The 24,224-nt window shown below is 44.4% G+C and overlaps 1 protein-coding gene across 1 annotated transcript; it reads left to right on the top strand.

The window, feature by feature from the left end:
* The first annotated feature begins 2,243 nt into the window (after positions 1 to 2,243).
* Positions 2,244 to 19,825, top strand: LOC147886715 (Leucine-rich repeat (LRR) family protein). The gene is made up of 6 exons (XM_087395506.1): positions 2,244 to 2,519; positions 18,173 to 18,403; positions 18,521 to 18,667; positions 18,774 to 18,916; positions 19,030 to 19,144; positions 19,232 to 19,825. Exons 1-6 carry the CDS (start codon positions 2,253 to 2,255, stop codon positions 19,307 to 19,309), a joined length of 981 nt encoding a protein of 326 aa, XP_087251632.1. The 5' UTR covers positions 2,244 to 2,252; the 3' UTR covers positions 19,310 to 19,825.
* Positions 19,826 to 24,224: the final 4,399 nt, after the last annotated feature.

Below are 24,224 nucleotides of genomic sequence, written 5' to 3'. Positions count from 1 at the left end.
AGAAAAGTTCTTCTAGGATGCATGACATTTGTTCATGCTTGGGCGAAAGACTTCTTAACTGTTATTGTTTCACCGACTTTATTGTCTGACATTGTGTTTATTTGTGGGCAGGCCTTCCTTACTTTCCTTCATGGATCTGTGTTTAGCAGATCATGGCGAATCTAAGTTAAATGTTTCTAAATTTAATGATTCATTTCATGCACAACCCTGGTATGATCATTTTTGTATCTTGTTTTCAGTGATTACTGTAGCTTAAGCCTTCATGGTTTTGTATGTTAAGATCCCATTTTGCACTTATGAGCAACTTTTATTGCATGAGGCAAGGAAAGGGGGTAAATTGACAACTATGGGGGTACAATCGAAGTTGGTAGCTCTATAGCTGTCGTACTTTTATGTAGTCTATAGGTTTTCTTGCATGCTTTTCTCATGCATGGCTGTTGTTTGCATGGTCTTTATGACGACTACCTTATAAATGCAGTGCTATCATAGCACTCCATTTAGTACTTTTGTTTCCCAGGTTATGTTTCCGACTGCTCTTTCTCCTTCCCTTGAATCTAACATTGAGATGGTAGATTGGGAAGGTGTATTTTTGGCCCTACATGATTGTCCCACACTACTTTCCAGCTCAGCATTATTTCTTTAGATGCTTCTATAGTTTTCACATCTTTGCACTTGTTGTTCTCTTCCTAAGTAGTTCATATCTATTTCTTTTGGTTCTGGACTTGCATTGTTTCATTATTGTATGTGGGTGTATTTGTAAATCTTATTTGCCTTTGGATGTGTTGTTTTGATTGATAAAAAGTCATTTTGTGAAACATATGGGAAATCTTGTATGACTTGAGCTCCTTTCTATGATCCATAGTTTGTTATTGCTTGTGTGCTAGGTTTGTTGCTACTTATCTAAGTAGATCTTTAGCTGGTCTTATTCTTACTTCTAGTTCTATGACAAGTCCTTCTCTCAAGGTTAAGATCATTCATTTTTGGATATTGGTTTGGGGCCTACTATTTTTGGCTGCAGTCTAGTTAATTTTCATGCTTTAAGTCTATTTTTGAGAGTTACAGTAAATCCCTTACATTCTCTTTAACTAAATGCACCATTACTTTGTTATTATGTGTGCTTGTAGTACATTAGTTAGGAGTTTTACATATCATAGTTAGATTTTCAAGATATGCGTGTTTGTAGTACATTGGTTAGCAGTTTTTCATAATGCAGTTAGTTCGTAAGACAGTGAAGTTGTCTCTTCCTTAAGTTGCCTTGGTTTCATAGCATTACTTTGTTATTATGTGTGCTTGTAGTACATTAGTTAGGAGTTTTACATATCATAGTTAGATTTTCAAGATATGTGTGTTTGTAGTACATTGGTTAGCAGTTTTTCATAATGCGGTTAGTTCGTGAGACAGTGAAGTTGTCTCTTCCTTAAGTTGCCTTGGTTTCATAGTAAGGCAGTGAAGTTGTCTCTTCACGAAGAGTGCCTGAGTTTGTACGTAGGCCTTGGGTGTGAGCTGGGAAATATGCAAAGAGGCATGGAGATACAAGATAAGACGACATATAAAGAAGCCTCGTTTGTTGAGGTTAAGGGTTAGTGCACATGGACAAGCGAAGTGGAGCTAGTTCATTACCTCTGATGTGTTCACATGACTAATTGCAAAACTTGCCTCAAGCATTGAATAGAGCATTCAATACAGGTCTGATTACTTTTGCAGAGAGCTTTGCCTGTGAGAGCTGGGGGTTTTTGATTGGCTTGCCTATCAATTGTTTTTCAAAGCATTAAGGCAGTACAAATCAACGCCAGTACCACATGCCGATTTTTCATTGGTTGATGAAGCAGTGGTGCTCTGGTGCGAGCAATGGCGCCTCCAAAAATTGAGTTGTCAATTTGGAGTCGAGGGGCTTTTCCCTCGATCTCGATTTCTGTGCAAACAGCCACCAGTGCCCCACTGTGAGCACGGTGTGCACTAAGCCGAATCAAGCTCAAAAACGACTTTAATGTCTGTATAGTAGTACGGGCCCAAGCAGCAACCGGGTTTCGTGGATGCGACGAGGGAACCGAGTGAAGTCCAGCTAGTTTGCAAACCTAGAGTCAATGTAAAGGTATGACTTAAACTCATAGTCAAGGGCCGGCCTCACGGACGTTGGTAAAGAGTTATTGGCTGCAAAAAAATGCTTGATCATCCAAGACACGTTCACGGCCACATCGGAGGGGCTAGGAAATCATGACAGCTCTCGTGTAGAAAATTAGGGTATCTCAAACATGAACCCCCCACAGATTGCGAGCGACTGCCTCGAAGACGATGACGAAGGGGTCCTGGATCTCACTGGCTCTCAGCTGCACGATTTAACGGACGTGGAGATTCCCGTCACACTCAAAGAATTGGATTTGACTACTAATCGGCTCACCGTTGTTGATGAAAGGATCGGGTCTCTTTCACAGCTTCGAAAGCTCAGCCTACGGCAAAATTTGCTCACAGACGAGGCAATTCAACCGCTCACACAGTGGCTAGCTCTTACGGGTTTGCAGGTGACCGTTTCTCATACTTTCCAGCTTTAGCCCCACTCGGTTAGGTTTAATAGCGCTACACTCGTTTTTAGCGAATTTTTCGATGACGTGGTTCGTGCGTGGGTAATTTTTCTAGTAGTGGCGGTTGTTTAATGGCTACTATGCTTTCCCCTCCAGCTTCATCAGTGCCTACTGGTGGATCTATATCATAGTAGACAAAGGTCTTCATGCCGACATCCCCATCAAACAGTTGTCGTAATTAACCACTTCTGAAGATCATCCACAAAAGAAAGAGAATTGCATAGCCAGGGTATCTAACAGGAGAAACGCACCACCGGAGTTAGAAAGCATTGTCACAGATTCATCTGGCCAGAATTTATTTCACAAAGTTCAAGTCCTGTTGGCTCTTTCTTTAAATGCAATCCCTGGTGTGGATGACTGTCTTTATGTCAGAAAAGCAAATTTTTGTGTTGTTTTTGTACGACATGTTCTTGGGTTCACGTAGGCCAGATATACTGAGCGAAACTTGAGTATTTTTGCATTGATGTAAAAAAAAACCAGGAAATCAAGAAATCGAGACAAATTAGAAAACCTTCGCAGCTGTAGCTGAAGTCTTCAGAATTCGCAACTTGGTACTTATGTGTCGTTTAAAATTGAAAACAGTTGTGGCCTTTTATCATGCCATTATGTCCTCCCTTGCTGCTCTAGGTTTGATGCAGCTCTACACTAAGCTTAGGTCTGCTGGATCTACTCACTTCTGGTGCCTTTGATGCACCCTGCAACTAGAATGCACTCTGGACTAAACTGTATTTCTGCCCTCCCGGGGGCGGCATTTTATCAGGCTGAATGCCCCTCCAATCTGGCTGACCAAGCCTTCGTACTGCTGATACAGTCTGTCCTTCTGGCCGACCAGTCTTTGGGCAATCATAGTCACCACAAAGCACAATTTGTCCAGTAGAAATTCCTAGGTTTTTGGACTAGATGTTTATATGGAACCCTGCAAAGGGGTAACACCTAAGGTCTCTAGGTATGCTTGATTCTACTCACATTCAACAAAACTTTGTGAAGAAAACAGTAAGGAGACCTCATTATTCAATCCTTACCATGAGTTACGCATCTCAACTACCAAGCCATGGACAGCTATCCAGAATGCTTCACATGATCATTCACAATTACCATGACGTGTTAGCAGGTGCTAATCATAGTACTTAAGGTCTCTATGTTGGAATGGTCACCTCCCCATCTGTAAGCCCCCAAATGAGGAGAGTGTGGGGGAGGGAGACCTAGGGCAGGATGTGCCCAAGAGGAAAAGAAGAGAGGGGGCTGCCACACGGGCAGCACCTCACATCAAAGAACATGGAAGGTACCCGGAGCTAGGATGGATCTGCATGGCGCTGACATCAGCAGTGTACGGAATTGTACGGCGCTGGAGAAGAGCCTGGCAGAGGGCAGAACCAGCAGGACAAACAGGCGCTGACATGGCAGGTCAGGAGCGCAGGTGTACAGGGCTGCATGGGGCCTGGTAGAGCAGCAAATGGGGCTGCCAGTGGGCAGTGGCATGCCTTATATAGGCTGGGCCCCTGCCTTGATTGGAGGGCCAAAAGCCCTAGAAGTGTGGGCCAAAGGGCCGTAGTTTTGTGAGCCCTTAAAGGGCTGGTTGGGCTGAGCCAACCAGGTCGGTTGGGCCAGCCAACCTGGTCTGTCCAGTCGGCCCAGATTGGGACAGACTGGTCGGGTTTTTGACAGGCCCCTAGGCCTATAAAAGGAGGGGCTTCACACCCCATTATTCATCCAACATCCAGCAGAAAGTGGAGCAGACAGGAGCAGCCTGAAGGCATTCCCTTTGGCCTCATCTTGGAGGTAAAGGAGAGTTGAAGGAGTGCTGCAGACTGAGTTCCCTAAGGGCTGGGACCTTGGCTGTCTTCTAGGGCAGCAAGGTGTTGTGATCATCATACCTTCTGGAGCAGCCATTCACAAGCAGTCTGGAGCAGTGGGACAGGGACCTGTGTGCTGCAGACAAAGCTTGGCAGGGGCTGCCCACCTAGGCTGATTCACAGGCAGTAAGATGGAGAAGAACACACTGGACGGAAAGTCTACAGACGCTCGAGGTGGAGCACGCGACTCGAGTCTAGAGATAGCCGGCAGATAGGAGAAGGACCTTGTGGTTAGATCAGAGGACCACACCATTGGTGGGACTCTGGATCTATCTCTTTTGTATTGTGTCCATAGTTTTGGACGGAAATATATATTTTGGTGTCTTCTATATCTGGCTGGTTCATTGTCTATTAATGAGTCTGCACATCTATTGAATGCACATAAGTAAAGAAGTTTGTGATTCCACACCCACACCGCACACTGTGTGAGCTCCTGGGCATTACTATAAGTTTTCCGCTGTGTGTACCCTGTGTTGGGTAATTTCTAACACTCTAGGTATGTCATCAGTCATTTGAGATGAGTACTTTTGAATCTTGCTTACAATCAACAACACTCGCTGAATATACAAACATCTTGTACAATTCTATGTACTATATTGCTGTCTCCTCGAGGAGAATGCACAATGTGCAGATACTCAAGTCTAAAATTTACAACATATTTGATGGCTGGACTCCTTTCTTAAATATATTCTCAATGAAAGTTTCCTATAGTAGCATAAACCCTTTCTAGATCATATATCTTGTTGTCCCCTATCATCAAGATATATTATCGAGGTAGATCTATGAAGACATTAGTATCAGGATGTATTTTTCAGGAGTTAATTTTGGTACCATTGACAGAAACATATTCTCAATGAAAGTTTCCTATAATAGCATATACCCTTTCCAGATCATATATCTTGGTGTCCCCTATCATCAAGTTATACTATCGAGGTAGATCCATGAAAACATCAGTATCAGGATGTATTTTTCAGCAGTTAATTTTGGTGTCATTGACAGCATTCACACCAAAACTAGTGAAAGCAAACTATGATTCTGTAAACTTTCACTTGAGTTTCAGGAGTGTAGTTCCTAAGAAACTTTGAAAAGAAGTGCTTTGACACTATGGTCAACTATATTTTCAATCCCACTTGATGGCATAACATAATTTGACCCCAACTGATGAGCTTTATAGATTTTCCTCATGAAAGTGCATAACACTTTCATCTCATAGAAAGTAGGCTTTTCACCCTGTGGGAAGTTAAAAGCACTTTATACCGATCCCTTGGTCTAGAGCCCAATGGATCAAGGTGGTGAGAGGTGTGCTGTAAGAGCCGCATAAGGCATGAGACTTTAAACACGTAAATTTTAGAGGCTAAGAGGCGCTCGTTATATTTTTACTTGATATTTTTCTAGGTGGGGGGGTAGACTGCAAAACTATCACAGATTTGGTCTTTAGAACAACAAAAAATCTAAATTTGTATGATTGGACTTATTCTAGTCTTACAAAGGTATATATATATATATATATATATATATGTACTCATAGGAAACATAACCATCATTGATCAGCCTGCATTGTAGAAATTTAAATCGCCTTGAGCTATGGTAACCGAGGCCACATAAGTTTAACACTCAGTACATACTACATATTACAAGTTTGAATATAATTGAGAGCTGATATATCACAAATGATATAACTCATAACTCATCACATAAATTGAGAACTTGAGCATGGATGAGCATCAACAAGCTTGAGATCACAGCCTTGAGCAATGGAGAGGCCTTGTAGTGGTGGAGACGCCATGGAGAGAGAAGGGACATAAGCATATCAATGTATGGGCAGTGTGCAAGTTTTGAAAGATTGACTCTGCAAGGTATGAAATACTACTTGCGTTCTTGTAATTGGTAAATACAACTTAATTAGATCAATCCTCCCCTCCAAATGTCACCAACCCAACCGTGTAACCTCCCCTGCCCCTAAAGGAAAAAAAAAGGGCATGCCCTTTATGGGTAAGAGGAGTCACCAAGTGCCTCTGACACCTCATACCATAGGCGGCGTGTTTCGGATCCAACTGTGCAATGGATATAGGTTGAATATTCTGATGCATCCCTAGATAGTAAAATCATGTAGTCTACAATGCTAGCTATAAAAGTATGTAATCTGCAATGCTAGCTATTATACACGTACACATGTAATCTTTCATAACTTAAAACAAAACTGTGCATATGAGAGTAGACGTGTGAAGAGAATGGAGCGCAACAGCACAATACTGGTTGCTGCCGGCATTGTTGATGTCTCTGGTCAACTTATGAATGTGGCAATTGATGGTTGCTGATATGGTAGATGGGCTTTTTGGGAATCCATCCTCAACTATGTCTAGCAATACTTGAACGTCAAAATCGGAATACTATTTTCTAAAGACACTTAGTCGACCAATGCTGCCAAAGGACGAGTTATTTTTTTGCCTGGTACATTGACAGTGGAGCTACTTGTTATGATAAGAGAAATCACTATTTTGTGATTAATAGATATAAGAACATTATTACATTATATGCCAATTTAATGGTGTGATATATGTTTGTATTTATGATAGACACCGACTGATATTGTTATGGCGGTGGATCATTTTTAGATAGGGCCCGTTGAGTTGGAGCCATTGCTTCAGACGGCACTAAATTTGGACATGCAACACTTATTTTATCAGTAAAGGTGTGCACCCACGTGTCTAGGTTCTAGGGACAATAGAAAGGGAACATCCCCCTCCTTCCCTGAATGTTAGATGCATGGGTCATAGGCTAGGGGTAGGTCTAGATGGGAAGATGAAACTTGAGTGATCTCAAGGGACATTAATGAAGGGGTATCTGTTGGAAAGGTCACCTCCCCATTTGTAAGCCCCCAAATGAGGAGAGCATGGGGGGGAGGGAGATCTAGGGCAAGGTATGCCCAGAGAAAGGGGACAGCCACTGTACGGATCAGTACGGACTGCTGCAGGGCAGTATACGGAAGGTGTGCAGGATGCGCCAGTGTCCGGACAAGGGCTGAGCAGAGGCGGATCAGTAGCAGCATGGAGTTGCACTGTTGCAGCAGGTATTGGGCAGGTCTATGGCCAGCAAACAGGGCTGGCAGGTGGCGGGGTAAGCAGTCCAAAGAGGCTGGGCCCTGCATGGAACAAAGGGCTGGAAAAGGGCCCTAAATAGGGCTGGATAGGCAGCCAACCAGCCAACCATCTGGTCAGTTGGTTAGGGCTGCTACAGACCAGCCAGTCGCCAATTAGGGCTGGCTGGTCGGTTGGTTCTGGAGGGCCTTGTGCCCTATATAAGGAGGGCCTTTGTGCCCTCATATCTCATTCTCTGGAGCAGCAGATTCACAGCAGACGGGGCTTCCTTGGGCCTTTTCCCAGGAGGTGAAGGAGACCTAAAGAGGGCTGTCCCACCTTTCAGTTGGAACTGGAAGAGGCTGAAGAAGTCCTGCTGGAAGTCGTCGGCTTGCTTTCATTTGTTGACAAGATAAGCAAGATGTAACCATTTTGATGACGTCGCTTTTTATCTGAGGCCAATAGTATGTTGCACTGAGTAACCTATAAGTCTTGTTGATGCCTGGATGGGCAGCATAAGGAAGTAGATGATGCGCTTTTAACAAAAGACGTCGAACATCCTTGTCATGTGGTACATAGACGCGATCTTGATAATACAGAAGGTTCTCCGTATAAGAATAGGATGAGAAAATCTTCTGTTCGGAAGTCGAAGGTTGATCTTTTGAAAGAATTTGTACGGCTGTGCCGAAGTCTTTATCATTGAAATACTTCCCTTTGAATGAATTCGGAACATCCACAGATATTGTAGAGATTACCATAGCTGATGCTAGAGTTAACCTGCTGAGAGCATCTGCAACTACATTGCGTAGTCTTGGAATGTACTCAATGGTCATGTGAAAGTTGGCCAGAAACTCAACCGAGTGTGCTTGTCGAGCGATCATGACTGGCTGAGTAAAGATATACTTTAGAGAGTGATGGTCTGTCTTGACCACCGAGTCGGCTGCCATGAGATAATGTTTCCAAGAGCGATAAGCATGTACAACGGCAAGAAACTCCTAATCACAAACCGGGTATTGGGTTTGGATATCAGGATGTTTATGGTTGTCAAAAGCAATAACTCTGCCTTCTTGCATCAAGAGTGCTCCTGTAGCGATGTCGGAAGCGTCGGTCATGACCTCAAATGTAAGGCTTGGGTCAACAATAGCCATAATTGGTGTGGTAGTGAGTGCTTGCTTGAGTTGTTGGAAACTGCTTTTTAATAATTCGGACATAGGAGCTGCGATTTCGGAAAACTGATAGACCTTTGTATGGTAGAAGTTTGCCAATCCGAGAAAAGAGCGGACATCATGAACATTCTTAGGAGTAGGCCAGTTTTGGATTACCTCGACCTTCTTGGGATCCACAGAGATGCCTTGAGTTGAAATAACATGTCCTAACTATTCGAGTTGGGTCTTGAAGAACTCACTCTTCTCAACGTTGATGTAGAGAGAATTTACGCGGAGAACTTCAAAAACTTGGTGAAGATGTTGTTTGTGCTCATGTAGGGATCTGCTGAAAACGAGGATGTCATCGAGGTAAACGATGACGAACTTATCGAGGAAAGGCTTGAAAATGTCGTTCATTAGTGTCATGAATGTGGCCGGGGCATTGTTTAACCCAAAAGGCATGACCAAACATTCATAGTGTCCATACTTTGTTCGAAAAGCTGTCTTGTACTCATCGCCTTCTCGTATGCGAATTTGATGATAACTTGAACGAAGATCAATCTTTGAGAATTGTGTTGCGTGTAGAAGTTGATCGAAGAGGTTATCGATGCGAGGCAATGGATACTTGTTTTTGATGGTGAGCTTGTTGAGGGCTCGGTAGTCGATGCAGAGGCGCATTGACTTATTCTTTTTTTCCACAAGTAGTACAGGAGATCCGAAAGGGCTGCGACTGTTGGGCCGAATGTGACCTTTGTCGAGTAGTTCGGTCATCTGTCTTTGGATTTCTTCATTTTGAGTGTAAGAAACCCGATAAGGAGGTTTCGACGGTGGATTACTGCCGGGAATAAGTTCGATTGGGTGATCCACTGGTCGTCGAGGTGGTAACTGCTTTGGCAATTCTTGTGGAAAAATATCCAGGTAGGGCTGGAAAAAAGGTTGGTTGAGGTATTCAGGAGGATCCTTTGTTGGTGTCTCCTCTATTGAAGTCTTTACTTGACGTTTACGAACCCACTTCTTTACTTGTAGGGCAGAGGCAACTGGGGTTGAAGGACAGTCCCTAGAACTAGTTAGCTCAATAAGTTTTCCCTGGGGGACAAACTGGATAGTATGGTTGCGAAAACTGATTGATGGATCATAGTCGTAGAGCCACTGTTGTCCAAGTATGACATCGTACCGAGAAAGAGACATGATGTCGAAGTTCAACTTGTCTGTATAATGTTGGATGCGAAAAGACAAGTTTTTGATTCTGGTGTTGCATTAGAAGGTAGTTCCATTTGCGAGTTCAATCTGATAGTCCATGAGACTAGGACTGGTGGTCAATCGAAGTTTGTCGACCATAGAACTAGCTAGGAAGTTACGAGAGCAGCCACTGTCGATGAGAATAGTGACCGTTGCTCCACGAATCGATCCTTGAACACAAAGTACTTGAGTGGCCAGGGAAGGTTTGGGGTTGCTGGCAAGGCTCAGGTGGATGGTATTTGCCATTCAAACAGCGTTGCCTTTCTTGTCTTGTGCTGGGGTAGCATCTTCTGTTTGGGAAGTGCTAGGTTTCATATTGGAATTTGGCTTTGGTCGCTTGGGACAATCGAACCATCTATGGTTGCCTGTACAGATGATACAAAGTCCTTTTGTGTTGGAGTTGTTCTTCTTGTTAGTGGCCACATCTTTATGTTGGGGATGACGGTAATGACTTTGTGAAGAAGAAGAGGCGCGATCCTTGGAGGAGTGCTTCTGTTGGAATCCAGCATACGATTTCTGAGACTTGTGGGGATCTTGAGACTGTCGCTGACCTTTATTACCCGAGTTTTTTTTAAACTTGGGGTTATCTTGAGGGCGAGCACCTTTGGCCATAGTAGAGTTGTGTGTTCTATTAGCACTTTGCTTCCCTGTGTTTTGGAAATCAGTAATGCGCTCTGCATAAGCAATAGCGCCAGCTATGGTGGTGATGTTTGCTTTGACGACATCAATGCGTAACGAGGGATTTAAGCCTGAGATGAAAGCATGAAGGCGATCATCCTCAGTTAATCCATCAATCTCCAGCACCAATGTGGTGAACTGAGAGATGTAGGAAGACAGGGAGTCTGTTTGCTCCAACTGTTGGAGTTTTGAACGTGCTTGGAAGTCCGCATTGGCAGGTATGAATTGCTTACGGAGCACGTGTTCGAAACATTCCCAAGTTAACACACTTTTGTCATCCTTTAAGCGTCTTTGCCACCATAGGAAAGCTGTATCCTTGAGGAGGGAGGCTGCCAAGGCAATCTTTTTGCCTTCAGTGAGGTCAACAGTATCAAAGTACATGCGCAATTTCGCGAGCCATTGGTCAACTGTTTGGCGATTTCGTTAGCCAGTGTAGGCTTCCAGAAGTTTAATGTCAAGTCTTTTAGTTTTGGAAGCTTGGAGTAAACGGTAGAGGGCACGGAGTTCAGTGTTTTCTACCTTTGGTGGGAATGAGTCCACATAGTCATCTGGTTGCGTCACGTCATCCTTTGTATGTGTGGTACTGCGAGAATCTTGGAGTTGTTGGACTTTCTGGACCAAGTCGGAGATGCTGTCCTGAAGCTGGGAAATTTGAAGTTGCAGTAGTGTTTCGCCTTGTATGTTGACTTCAGGGGTCTTTTTTGGACTTGAGTCGCTGATCTCTGGAGAGGCTGCACACGAGCGTTGCGACATATCTGAGGTCCCCGTGAGAAAAGCACGAACCTGCGCTCTAGTTTGTACCATTCCTGGAAGAAGATTCGGGCTGCTCCCTGAGGTTGCTCATGTTGGAGGGGGCAGGCGAGGCAGGATGGAACCACCCGTGGAAATCTGGTAAAGGAGGTCCTATCTGAGGTAACACTGGTGATGCTGAAATGGGTGTTACTGCTCGTGAGAGTACAGGAGTAGGTTGCAGAGTCCACGGATTTGAGAAGGGATAGGGAGCTGTTGTTGGAAGTGGAGGATATCCAGGAGAAGGAGTGCCTTCAGAGTGTAAATACTGTCTTGGGGAAGGTACAACCTGTATAGGAGGATATCTGGGAGGTGAAAGAGGTGGAGAGTATCCTGGAGATGCTGAAGCTGAGGGGTAAAAATCTCTCCAAAGATGGACATCAAACTCGTGAGGAATATCGGGTTCTGGGTATCTTCGTGTCTCTTGGAACACAACCTGGACTGTGCTGAGTAAGTAATGTAACTGAGGTGCCTCACGCAGAAGGTATAGGATGTGGTCCAGATCACTAGGAGGGCACGTGATAGAAGACCCACGATGCAATAGCTCCGAAATGGGCTGGTTGTGCAATCTGAACACGATATTGTGTGGTAGATGATGCCTGAGGTGCCCTTGAAGGGACGGGTGAATTACCAAGGGTTTCCATGCTTTAAGGAAGCGTCTTTCATTTGCTGTAATTTGATAATAAGCGTCAAATGACGATATGAAAGAGAATCCTTAGAAGTAGAATGGAAAGAATCCATCTGGCATGATTTAATCTGCCAATTTGTTGCATAGAAAAGGCCTGTAGATCGCTGTCCGGAGGTCCATACTGCTGTCCTTGCAAATCCTCGTGGATGTGCGAACCAGAAATAGGTGCCGGGTAGACTTTCGAGGCAGATAGCGGCGTTGGCTGAGGCTGGATGCAGAAAAGGCAGATTTCCTGCGTTGATTTCAGAGAACAAGTGCTTGTGGGGTGTGAGGAACAGAGCTCGGCCTGGTTGGACAGGACTGGAAGGCAGCAACAGGGCGAATTTCACAGGCTGTCTTCATCGCGCTGAACCGCTGCTGATCTGGCAGGTAAGGTTGCGAAAAAGAGGGGGCAGGCTGCGTATGGCGAAACAGGCTGCGGCTACCAAGGCTGGATCGCGATAGAGGGCTGGCGAAACAGGCTGCGGGCTATCAAAGGCTGATGTGCGGCAGCAATGGCAGGTAATCTGGCGCTGATCTAGTGCTGCAGGCTGGCAGGGACTCGCAGGAAACCAGGGCAGCAAACCGGCGAAGGGGGGGGGGCTGCATATGGCGTGGAAAGAGGGCTGCATAGGGAGGCGAGCTTGCTTGACGAAATCCGTACGGGCGTCAAAATGGATCGTCCCTTTTTTTCGTTTGTGGCTGCGTAGGTTGGGTGGTTGCCCATTAAATTAAAGGGTGGGTTTATTTAACCCTTGGGTAGCCTAGGGTTAGACCTAAGGTATGGGGCTGGGTTTTTCTTTTTAGCCCCTCTAGGTACCCTTTTTTTAAAAATAAGTGCTTGGTGCCAAAAGGTGTGCCTATTCGAAGGGGTGTGACCCTTGGAATAGGTGTACCTTTTCATGAAGGGGTGTGTCCCTGTTTTTAAAAGGGGTGTCCCCACATGAAGAGGTGTGTCCTCTTTTCCATGATGGGGCGTGTCCCTTGGGTGAGGAGTCAAAACTCTTCATCAAAAGGTGTGTCCGATGGTGGAAAAGGTACGTCCCTTGGTTTTGGGACAGCCCAAGCACATGAAAAGACACGATTTTTGTCGTGTCCATTCACATCAACTCGTGATGTGTGGGAGATGGAGAGGCCATTGATGACTTTAGGCAGTGTTGGCGCTAAAAATTTTTACACTCATTCTCTCCATCTCTTCCATGCACAATGTGCACGGATATCCTTCTAGCGGAAAGAGATGTATCAGATCGGCGCTAGAAGGTGGGGGGGCATTTCCTACAGGCAAGAGCGAAATTTGCTCTGATACCACTGTAAGAAATCCTAGATTTACTATATTTAGGAATGTGCTGAGGAACAGAAAGGAGACTGAAATAGGAGAGAACAAGGAATATTTGTATTGCTTGAGTGTCTGTAGCGTAGCTGTAGTGTGTCATCCATACAATTGGGCCTCTCTTATATAGAGAGTGAAGAGTCACACATGAAAAGGTGTGTACTCCAAAGTGTGTGTGCATGAAGAGGTGTGTACCCCTTGTGAAGGGTGTGACCCTTGATGAGAGGGTACATTACAATAGGAGTGTCTCTTCCATAGAATGTCTCTTGTGAAGGGTTGTGCCTCATAGGAAGTGTCCCGTCGAAAGGGCATACCCTTCCACAAGTGTCCATTCATCAAACCATCCATAAGTCTAGATATAGAGAAAGGAATACGTCACAGATCGTGACAAAAAGAATATGGTGAAAAGAATTCATAAGTTTCACCCACATTCGTTTATTTGCACAACTTGCATTGAGTGTAAGCAACGCTGGGAGCTCTTTACACAAAGCTAGAAGAGTAGCACTCTACCCTTAGAGCTGGGTCACTCGATAACTAGTGTGGGCACAGGTCCACATATCCTTTGGTGGCTACTTGCATTTTCTTACATTTACAAACAACTATATGACTGGAGGGTGTGGGTATACATCCTAAAGGAAAATTATGATGCTTTTGTGAAGTTTAAAGAGTGGCTAGTAGAGATGGAGGGGCACAGCGGGCACCGAGTGAAGACTTCACATAGATATAGATTGATGTTGGTAAGGATTTCATAGGTGTTCTACAAGTGATGGGGGATTAAGAGAGAGATGACAATTGTTATCACTTCTCATCAACATGGAGTAGCGGAGCGCAAGAACAGAGTCATTATGGAGATGACGAAAGAATGATGGAGCCAAAGAACTTGACAATGAGGTTGTACAGATTGCGGTCCACATCACTAATAGAAAGAATGTTGAGCATTTTTGTGTTCTTGGATCTAAAGTCCATGTTCATATCCCAAACCTGAAGAGGAAGAAGCTGGACAAAGAATGTATCCTCATGGGGCTAGCTATGAAGAAGGTCATGGTGAGCAAAGATGTCGTGAGAAGAACCAATGACAACAATCCCTAATATTCTAGAGACCAAGTCGAAAGACAAATCCGCCTCCTTCCAAGACTTTGCCCAAACAATATATCCAGACAGTGCAGGTGCTAGGAATCCAAAGTGACAGACATTCCAAAGCGAGTAGAGTGGATGGCAGCATGGAGTCCATTCAGAGGAATGAAACTTCAACCTTGTTGCATGCCACGGTCGTAGGTACCAAGAGAATCTTGTTAGCACTACATTGAATGGACTGCTAGACACATATCAAGGGTTTGTTACAACCCTTAGAATTTGGCCAATGGAAATCCTGATCACTACTCATTTGATCAATTAGTCACTTTGCTTTTGCAGGAAGAGTAAAGTTGTGCTAATAGGCAAGCTACTATTCCTGATCATGCATTTGCTTCACAGTTGAAAGGAAAAGGCAAGGATTCCAAGCCTATGGGCAAGCCTAAATATGCGCCTAACAATGGCAATTCCTCCAATGTATCTCAAAATACAGGAGATAAGTCAAAGAAGAAAAGATGCAACTATCGTCGCAAGCCAGGGCATGAAATTTCAGAATGCAGGAAGTGCATTGCTTCGGAGAAGAAGAAAGCAGGATTGACAATAAATGCCTCACATGCAATTGAATCCCATGAACCAATAGATGCCTCACATGCACATGCTCTCCAGGATGATTGGGCATGGGCTGTCTATTGCTCTTTTGATCCCTCCAAAGTTGATGCATTCTTTTTTGCTAATGATGCTCAGTCTTGGTATTTTGATAGTGGTGCTTCCAAGCACGTAACCTCTTGCATACATTTTTTTCATTCCTTGGCTAATGCACCTTGAGGGGGGACTGTCACATGTGCAATGCTTCCTATGCTGTAAAAGGAATTGGAGATGTGCAGCTCACATCCGTTTCAAGCCATCTTGTCACTTTGACAAATGTTCTTTTTGTGCCTAGAATTGAAGTCAACTTGATTTCAATTGCCACTTCAGGTTTGAGAGTGATATTTGATGGATACAGATGCCTAGTATATGATCTTCGTGATGACAATGCCATAGTTCTCACTGGCATTTTGCAATAGGGGCTGCTCCACAAGTTTTTTGCCACCATAGCAGCCTCGCACATCATGCCCCGACCAATGCCCATCCTCTCCATGAGCTCGGAGATTTTTCTCCGTGTACTGATGCTGTTATGATCATGATTATGGGTTTTCTTTTGTATTTGTCATGGGTGTTGATGCCTGCTTAGTGGCTCCACCTGTCAGCTCATTGTATTAGTTTCTTGTAGTCTCATAGACCCTTTAGTCTTCCAAAGACTTTTAATAGATTTTCTTTCTTTCTCTCCTCACTTCCAGTGCCTATCCTCTTTTGTTCTTGACTATCTCTGCTTACTAAAAACTTTCCTCGAGGTGCATGGAGAAGGTGAGTTGATTGCTGAGTTGACCTTGTGTAGCGCATATTGTGTGAACTCTGCATTGTGTGCAAGTCTTTCTCTCTATGTTTCTACAGTCACAAGCATAGTTACGGGAAACGGAAACAGAAACGGCAAGGGGGGAAACGGAAACGTTTCGGGATTTTTTGAAAGGGCTGAAACGGGGAAACGCCACGTTAGCAAGGGGATTTTACGAGAGGGAAAAGGAGCCACCATTTAGTACTCACATTTGAGAATACATGAAGAAAGACAACATTAAAGTTCAACCAATGATCAATCATCAATGCCAAATTCCAATACATTATAAACTATAGTATATACACCACATGTGTCATGCATTTACAATTTGCATAATGACTCAAGAGTAACAAAATGGCATTGCAAAATTCCAAGTGACGGGCTGCGCAAGAATTTTTTTGTTTTGTCAGGGTTTGCAGGCAGAAACGGTGTGTTTCCCCTCCGGGGAAACGTTTCCCCAAGGGGTGAAATGGGGAAACGTGCCGTTTCCCCTAGGGGGAAACGTTTTCCACAGAAACGCCGTTTCTGTTCCAGATCAACCCCGAAACGCCGTTTCACCTATTTTTTCTCCTGAAACGTGCGTTTCCCGTAACTATGGTCACAAGGGCTAAAATAAACAAGTCGTTCTACAATGAAGGTTTTGTATCTATGATTTATCAATCATTGATACAGGTGCATGTTTCATCAGTGATTTTTGATACTAATTGATCATGGGTTGATAAAACTGAATATTCATGGACCCATCACGAGGAGTCCTCTCCGTCACAGAAATATACATAATTTATCTTCAGAGTAAGAATCAAGAGCTTGATGATATTGACATCAGAGTTGATTAGGGTAATCCTGCAAAGGAGGTGCAACATCCTCTTTGGTCTTCTTATGGTTCCAAAAATGCTTAAATTTCAGGTATATCTTTTGAAGCAACTTTCCATAGTCGACCTCATTAGGCTGATCCTGATGCTTTATTTGAGGAATTAAATAGTGTCCTTTGAGAAGCCTCTTGAGAAATCTGTTGTGTGGTCAGTAGTCATTATTGTTAAACATCATGTCGGGAATTAAGTGAGCTATACCCTTACTGAATATCAATGAAGGCAGTGTATTTTGCATGTGTTGATGTACAAGTGGTGTATATCAGGATATGGTTAGAGGTGTGTTTTGTTAGAAACTCACTGTGCCCACCTGTGAGCCCCCGATTTGAGGGGACAAGGGGCAGTGAGAGGTAGGAGGGCTGGGAAAGAGAGAGACTCAGGCTGGCATCATAGGCAACCAGCACACGGGCTGGTTGCTGCCTGCAACAGCAGGGAAACAGGGGGCCTTGGGCCTCACTTGGAGGTGCCTGCAGCTGCACAGACTGGCTGCACAGGGCACCCTTAAATAGGGGCCTGTGGCAGGCCAAGTCGGCCCAACCAGGGCCAACGCTGGTCGGTTTTCTAGGGCCATCTGGTCGGCCACCAAACAGGGCACCGACCCTGCTGGTCGGTCAATTCAAGGGCCTGGACAGTGCCTATAAAAGGCCCACTCCTTCAGTCATTCCAGCATCCAGTGCAAGACTGAAAGCCTCCTTCCAAGGCTGTGCTGTGCACTCAGAGCTGGTTCAGTTTGTGAGAGAGAGTTCCATCAGTTTTCTCCAGCACTTTGCTGAGTTTTGTATTGCTCCCTTGGAGCCATCCCTGCTGGTCGGTCAACTCAAGGGCCTGGGCAGTGCCTATAAAAGGCCCACTCCTTCAGTCATTCCAGCATCCAGTGCAAGACTGAAAGCCTCCTTCCAAGGCTGTGCTGTGCACTCAGAGCTGAGTTCCATCAGTTTTCTCCAGCACTTCGCTGAGTTTTGTATTGCTCCCTTGGAGCCATTTTCTGCCCACCTTCTGGTGCATGAATATACTCTTTCTCTCACTCCGTTTAAGTTATCTCTGAGTGAGTGTTTATTGCATCTGTGATCATCTATCTGAGTTGAGTGTGTGGAAGAGTTGGAGAGATCTTGGGTGGAGGTTTTAGTGATTCATTCCCTCCTATTCTCTAACATGTTTTCCAACAATAACATTATTAGATAGATGTGGTTTGTCCCTTGACAGGCGGAAATACGGTGAAACTCTTTAAGACGTGTGGTTGCCCATAAGATGTCCAACCTGTCCTTGGAATATGATTTTAAACTTGGCTAACAGGGGGTGCCATGTACCTTAAATCTTACTTTTTGATGAATCCTATAGACCTCTTGGTCTGTGAATTTTGGTTTGCAGAGGGGAGGGAGGAAAAGGACTCAGGAGGCACTTGAGTGTTTGTGACAGCTTCTTATTTCATCATTTGTGCTGCAGGAATTAGTGCTTAGGGACAACAAATTGACGACGCTCCCTCTTGTTAGTATATTTGCCAGTCTTACTATCCTTGATGTGTCTTTCAATGAAATTGCTGCTCTCAAGGGTCTATCCAAAGCTTCAACCACTCTCCATGAGCTGTATGTATCAAAAAATGAAGTGACCAGGATGGAGGAGCTGGAACACTTGTGCAATTTACAGCTGCTGGAGCTCGGTTCCAATAGAATTCGGGTGAGCAGCTGTCATTTAAAAAGAAGGGTTTGCTGTTCCATAATTTTATCAAGTGTATGGATGTATCTTTTCTCTTTCCCTCATCAACCTGACAAATGGAAGGTTAGAGCATGGCAGGTGATGGAGGGTTTGCACAACTTAACGAATTTACAAGAGCTGTGGCTGGGCCGCAATCGGATACGTTCAGTTGATCTTTGTGGTCTGAATTGTCTTGTCAAAATAAGTATCCAGAGTAACCGTCTTACTTCGATGCTTGGCTTTCAGGTATGATCAATTCAAATGCTACTTGTATGCCTCAGGTTTGCCTCTTCCTTTCTGGGAGCTCTAGGCTTAGACAGTTAGTATGTCTCTCTGTTGGCTTTGGCTTCAGGATTGCATTTGTTTGGAGGAGCTCTATCTGAGTCATAATGGTATCATGACAATGGAAGGACTTTCAAGTCTGGTCAACCTTCGTATCTTAGACATTTCATCAAACAAGATCTCGACGATTCAAGACATTGGGGGACTTACACGGTACTTGTCTGCCTTATGGGTGTGAGAGCTGAGTGCTTTCAAGTGCTTGTATGTTGTCCCACAGTTCCCACAGAAATTGATGTACTTCATATTTGGCTGTGCTTCTCTGAAAGATTGGAAGATTTGTGGCTTAATGACAACCAAATAGTCTCTTTGGAAGGCATCGAAATTGCAATTGCTGGATCACGGGACTCATTGACAACTATATACCTTGAACGCAATCCCTGTGTAAGTGCATAATCAAGTCATTTCCATAGAGAGACTAGTGTTGGTGCTTGGAGTTAATCTGAACTGGTACTTGCCTGACTTTTGCAGGCAATTGATGTCACATATGCAGATAAACTGAGAAGATATTTCCCAAAGCTGCTGCAAATCGACTCTGTATGTTTTTGATTGACTGATAGTTGCCATTGCATAAAGTCACCACAAGAAGCGATTGATCCTTCATCTTTGGTGATATCAAGCTATATAAGCATTCTGATTTTGCCCATTAGCAGCTAAACCATACAATACTTTCAATACCATCTATGTGATAAAAAGATTGACTCAGAAACGGTCTTGTCAAAATGTCATCAGTGGTAGCATCACTCATTGACACATCTTGGCTTTGTTCTAAAGAAAAGGGACAAAAATCCTTTGAGATAGTTCTGGTATCCTAGTTCGCTTAGGCTTATTCCCCAGCATGTGAAAGATGCAGGTAAGTTTTAGGGCAGCAGAAACCGATTTGAAGAGAGATCTCGACACCAGGTTGCCAAAAGGCTTGACACTTAACATTTGCTTCTTGGGATGAACCTGAGCACGTCTCCTGGATCCCTTTAAGGTATGAAACTGATACAGAGACTGTTAGAAAACAGAGATGGAGGTTGCGTGATGTAGCCAACTCTCCTGCAGCTGAAGGTTGTGTAAACGTCTGCCCAGAAATCACTGTTCCTTACAGTGTACACAATATGAATGTAGATAGATTTCAGACGGTTGATGATCTATGCACATGAGAGTAGAAACCATACATATATATTCCTCTAATGATGGACAAAACCTTGTACAAAGGTGTGCACAGTGTGCCACCATCTAGCAAATAAGGTACTGCCTAGTTTCTGGCACCTTCAAAACTCTGTCAGCCTGCGTGCTCTCCAAGAGCTTCTACTCAGCTCTTCAAACAGACCTTGCAGCTCCGGTGGACAGCCAAAGGCGAGTTACTGTTTGTACCCTGAACCTTTAATGATCCTCTGGAATGCTGCTCTTCACACTGGAAGGGGGTTGGCAGAGTAGACTGCTGAATTCTTGGGCCTCCCTGCTGCTCTGCGTGCAGCCAATTGTGAGGCTCCTGTGGATGACACCTGGCCTCCTTGCTGCTCTGCAATGCATCCTGTTGTGAGGCACACTGAATGGATGAGTGAGCCCAAAACAGCGACCCAGATCTGCAGACTGGCTGACCAGTCTGCAGACTTGTCCAACCCAGCAGGGTCCACCTATGTGCCAACCTGACACGTGGCAGGCTGACAGGTCTGTTGCGTGACCTTCTGCCCCAACCTGTACCGCCCTTTGCAGGGCTTTCTCTGCAGACTGCCGCCCGGCAGTCATTGTTGCTGCCACTGTCTATGGGTACTGCTACTTCTGTCCAAGTGCTGCCGCAGACCTGCATTGGTCCCTGCAGCAGTCTTCTCTGTGCTATTACAGTCCATGTCCAGGTCATGTGCAGGCCTTCAATGCAGCATGCTGCCTATGTGGCAGCCCTGCTACCTCTGTCAGATCTGCCCCCATGGCAGCCTCTCAATCTGCCCACGTGGTATCCCTCTTTCCCATACGGTGCTCCTGGTCACCTCCCCTACGTCCTTATTTTGGGGCTCACAGGTGGGGAGGTGACCACAATAATCTCAACACCCCGTCACCAACCCACCCTGGGCCAACACCGCGATGTGTGCAGATGCGCCATCGCCCTCGATCATTGGGCTTTGAACCTGCGGATCTTGCTCCTCGATATCCAAGCATAACAGCCCTTAATGTGAGACCTTGTGTAAACTAAGCAAGCCACACTCCGGCTTCTCATGTAAGATGGAGGATGATGATATTGATAGGGTCGGTTTATATAATGGTTAGAATGCAACACTATACAATAGGATACAATAATGAGTTTGCCGCCTCAAGAATTCCTTTCTTTTGGTTGCTTCGAACTTGTAATTGGTTGATTGATGTTTGCTCCATGGTTTGTTTGACATTATATTTGTAAATGGTTGTTTGATGTTTCTCTCATAGGTTTTGTTGGATCTCTAATGAGTGAGTTTCATTTTTTGTTATCATTTTACTATGTGGGACAGGTGCTGCACATTGCCTGGTGGCTTTATAAGTAGTGCATAAGGGTCTCCTCTTGACGACAGGCCTTCCATTCCTTTGTAAAATCATCATTTTGACTGTGTCCACCCACTAAGAGGTCTTCATGTGCAATCCACAGAAAAAGGGAGACCTTACATTGTCTCTTGCTGCGCCAAAAGGGTCTCTAGAAGACCCATATGAAGGTGCTGTCACGGGGACATGAATTTCTAAGATTTAGGACTTTACGGTAACTTACCCTAGCCTCCAACTGATTAAAACAGATCAAAGGATATTTATTTGGAGTTCTTCGTGAAGATGATGAGTTGGATGGCACCAACTATCCGATGTGGTCTTATCTCATGAAACATATTCTTGTTGCAAAGCATTTGTGGAATATTGTTTCTGGGGCTGATCTGAGGCTAGCCAATGCTACAGTGGTTGCCTCTACTGCTGGTCCTTCTGCAGGGGGTACTCCTCCTGATGTCTCTTCCTCTAGCACTCCTGCTGCTCCTCTTCCAACTCAAGAACAGTCAAGATGGGATGCAAGAGATGCAAATGCACATTCATGCATTGCTTTATCATGCAAGAGAATCATTATTCCACACATTTGGTCCTGCAGGACAGCAAAGGATGCTTGGGATAAATTGGCTTCTCGAAATCAGATTTGCAATGAAGCTCGTGTTGCATATTTGAGAAGGCAATTAGAGGAAGTCAATATGAATGAAGGTGAGTCAATGGATGCATACTTGACAAAGGTCAAGGACCTCATGGAACAGCTTGCCAACATTGATGAGGTGGTGCCAAATTCACAGGTTGTCAATACTACAACCCTTCGATTAGTGGCCATGGGTTATCCAGACCACTATTCTTTTGATGAGCTAGTTACTTTGCTTTTGCAGGAAGAGCGAAGTAGAGCTGACAGACAAGCCATTATTCCTGATCATGCATTTGCTTCACAGCAGACAAGAAGAGGCAAGGCTTCCAAGCCTATGGGCAAGCCAAAATCTGCGCATAGCAGCTGCAACTCCTCCCATGCATCTAAAAATACAGCAGATAAGGCAAAGAAGAAAAGATGCAACTATTGTCACAAGCCTGGACATGACATTTCAGAATGCAGGAAGCACATTGCTTCGGAGAAAAAGAAAGCAGGATTGACAGTTAATTCCTCTCATGCTATTGAATCCCATGAGCCAGAAGATGCTTCACATGCACATGCTCTTCAGGCTGATTAGGCATGGGCTGTCCATTGCTCATTTGATCCCTCCAAAGCTGATGCACTCTTTACTGCTAATGATGCTCAATCTTGGTACTTTGATAGTGGTGCTTCCAAGCATGTCACATCTTGCAGACAGTTGTTTCACTCTTTAGCTTGATGCACCTCGAGGGGGGACTGTTACATGTGCTAATAATGCTTCATATGCTGTAAAAGGAGTTGGAGATGTGCAGCTCACATCCATTTCAAGCCATCCTATCACTCTGACAAATGTCCTTTTTGTGCCTGGCATTGAAGTCAACTTGATTTCAATTTCAGCAATTGCTACTTCATGTTTTAGAGTAATTTTTGATGGCTAGAGATGTCTAGTTTATGATCTTCGTGATGACAATGCCATAGTTCTTACTGGCACTTTGCAAAAAGGGCTTTATCGCCTTGATCATCATCCAGTTGCACTTTCTATTGAAGCATTGGCTATTTCAGATTCACAGCTTGCTGAAACTCATCTTTGGCATGAGAGAATGGGCCATCTCAATTATAGAGCTCTTGCAAAGCTACATTCAAAGCAGATGGCAAATGATGTACCTCAGGCTCACACAGTTTCCAAAAAGGTGTGTGAGGGTTGTCTTTTGGGTAAGATGCATCGATTTCCTTTTCGAAAGAATTGTCCAAAACTCTCACAAAGGAAATTGCAGCTAGTACACAGTGATGTCTGTGGCCCAATGAGGACAAATGCCATTGGGGGGTATAAGTATTTCACGACTCTCATTGATGATTTCACAAGATATTGCTAGGTATATACTTTAAAGGCAAAATCTGAAGTTTTCTTATGCTTTCAGAGATGGCTGAATATGGTTGAGAATGAATCAGGATGCAAGCTTGTCACCCTCAACATAGATAGGGGGGGAGAGTATATGTCAAAGGAGTTTGATGCATTTCTGTCTTCAGGGGGCATTATTCACTCATGCACTACTCCTTACACTCCTCAGCAGAATCCTGTTTCTGAAAGGAAAAAGAGGTCCACAATGGAGATGGCTAGATGCATGCTTAAGGCCAAGTCTTTGCCCAATAAATTTTGGCTTGATGCAGTAATGTGTGCCAACTATGTGCTGAATAGATCACCTACACGGGCATTGAAGACCATTACACCTTTTCACACATGAGAGTTTTTGGGTCTCTTGCATATGTTCATGTACCATCTCAGCTGAGACACAAGCTTGATGACAAGGCAATCAAATGCATATTTATTGGTTACAGCCAGGAGAGCAGAGGGTATCGGTTATATCAACCAAATACTGGGAAGATTATTGTCAGTAGAGATGTAATCTTTGCTGAACATTCAGCTTCTCCTCTTGTGGACTGCAAAGCTAAGCCAGATGTTGACATGCTTGATGCCTTTGAATCTTGGTTACCTTTGCCATCATCAGAAGAGGATTTTGACCAGCAACATGAGCCTCCTGCAGGCCCTCTACCAAGCAATAATCAGCCACTACCTCATGCTGATTTGCAGGTTTCTCTTCTGGCACAAAATGATCCCACTACTCATGATGCAGTCATTGAAGAAAGAGCTGTCAATAGACAGCAAAGGCAAGTTCCCAGATGGCTTCTTGATACATTGAGGGACAGCAAACAAGATCAGCCTTTTGCTGCCTGGACAAGATGAGGGAATAGACAGCATGGTCACTTTCTTGAGTTTGCACTCCTTGCTACAGCTTGCAATGAAGAGCCTTTGTGCCATAAAGATGCTTTTGACAGCAAAGAGTGGATGGATGCAATGAAAGCTGA

The sequence above is a fragment of the Dipteris shenzhenensis genome, chromosome 24, assembly GCF_047967505.1.
Source record: "Dipteris shenzhenensis isolate YYH24624 ecotype China chromosome 24, Dip_SZ_1.0, whole genome shotgun sequence".
Lineage (NCBI taxonomy): Eukaryota > Viridiplantae > Streptophyta > Polypodiopsida > Gleicheniales > Dipteridaceae > Dipteris > Dipteris shenzhenensis.
This window is presented reverse-complemented; position numbering and strand designations above follow the sequence as displayed.

Coding starts and splice junctions, on each gene's coding strand:
- LOC147886715 (XM_087395506.1), top strand. CDS start 2,253: ATGAACCCCCCACAGATTGCGAGCGACTGCCTCGAAGACGATGACGAA. Junction 18,917..19,029: donor GACATTGGGGGACTTACACG/GTACTTGTCTGC, acceptor CTTCTCTGAAAG/ATTGGAAGATTTGTGGCTTA. Junction 19,145..19,231: donor ACCTTGAACGCAATCCCTGT/GTAAGTGCATAA, acceptor TGACTTTTGCAG/GCAATTGATGTCACATATGC.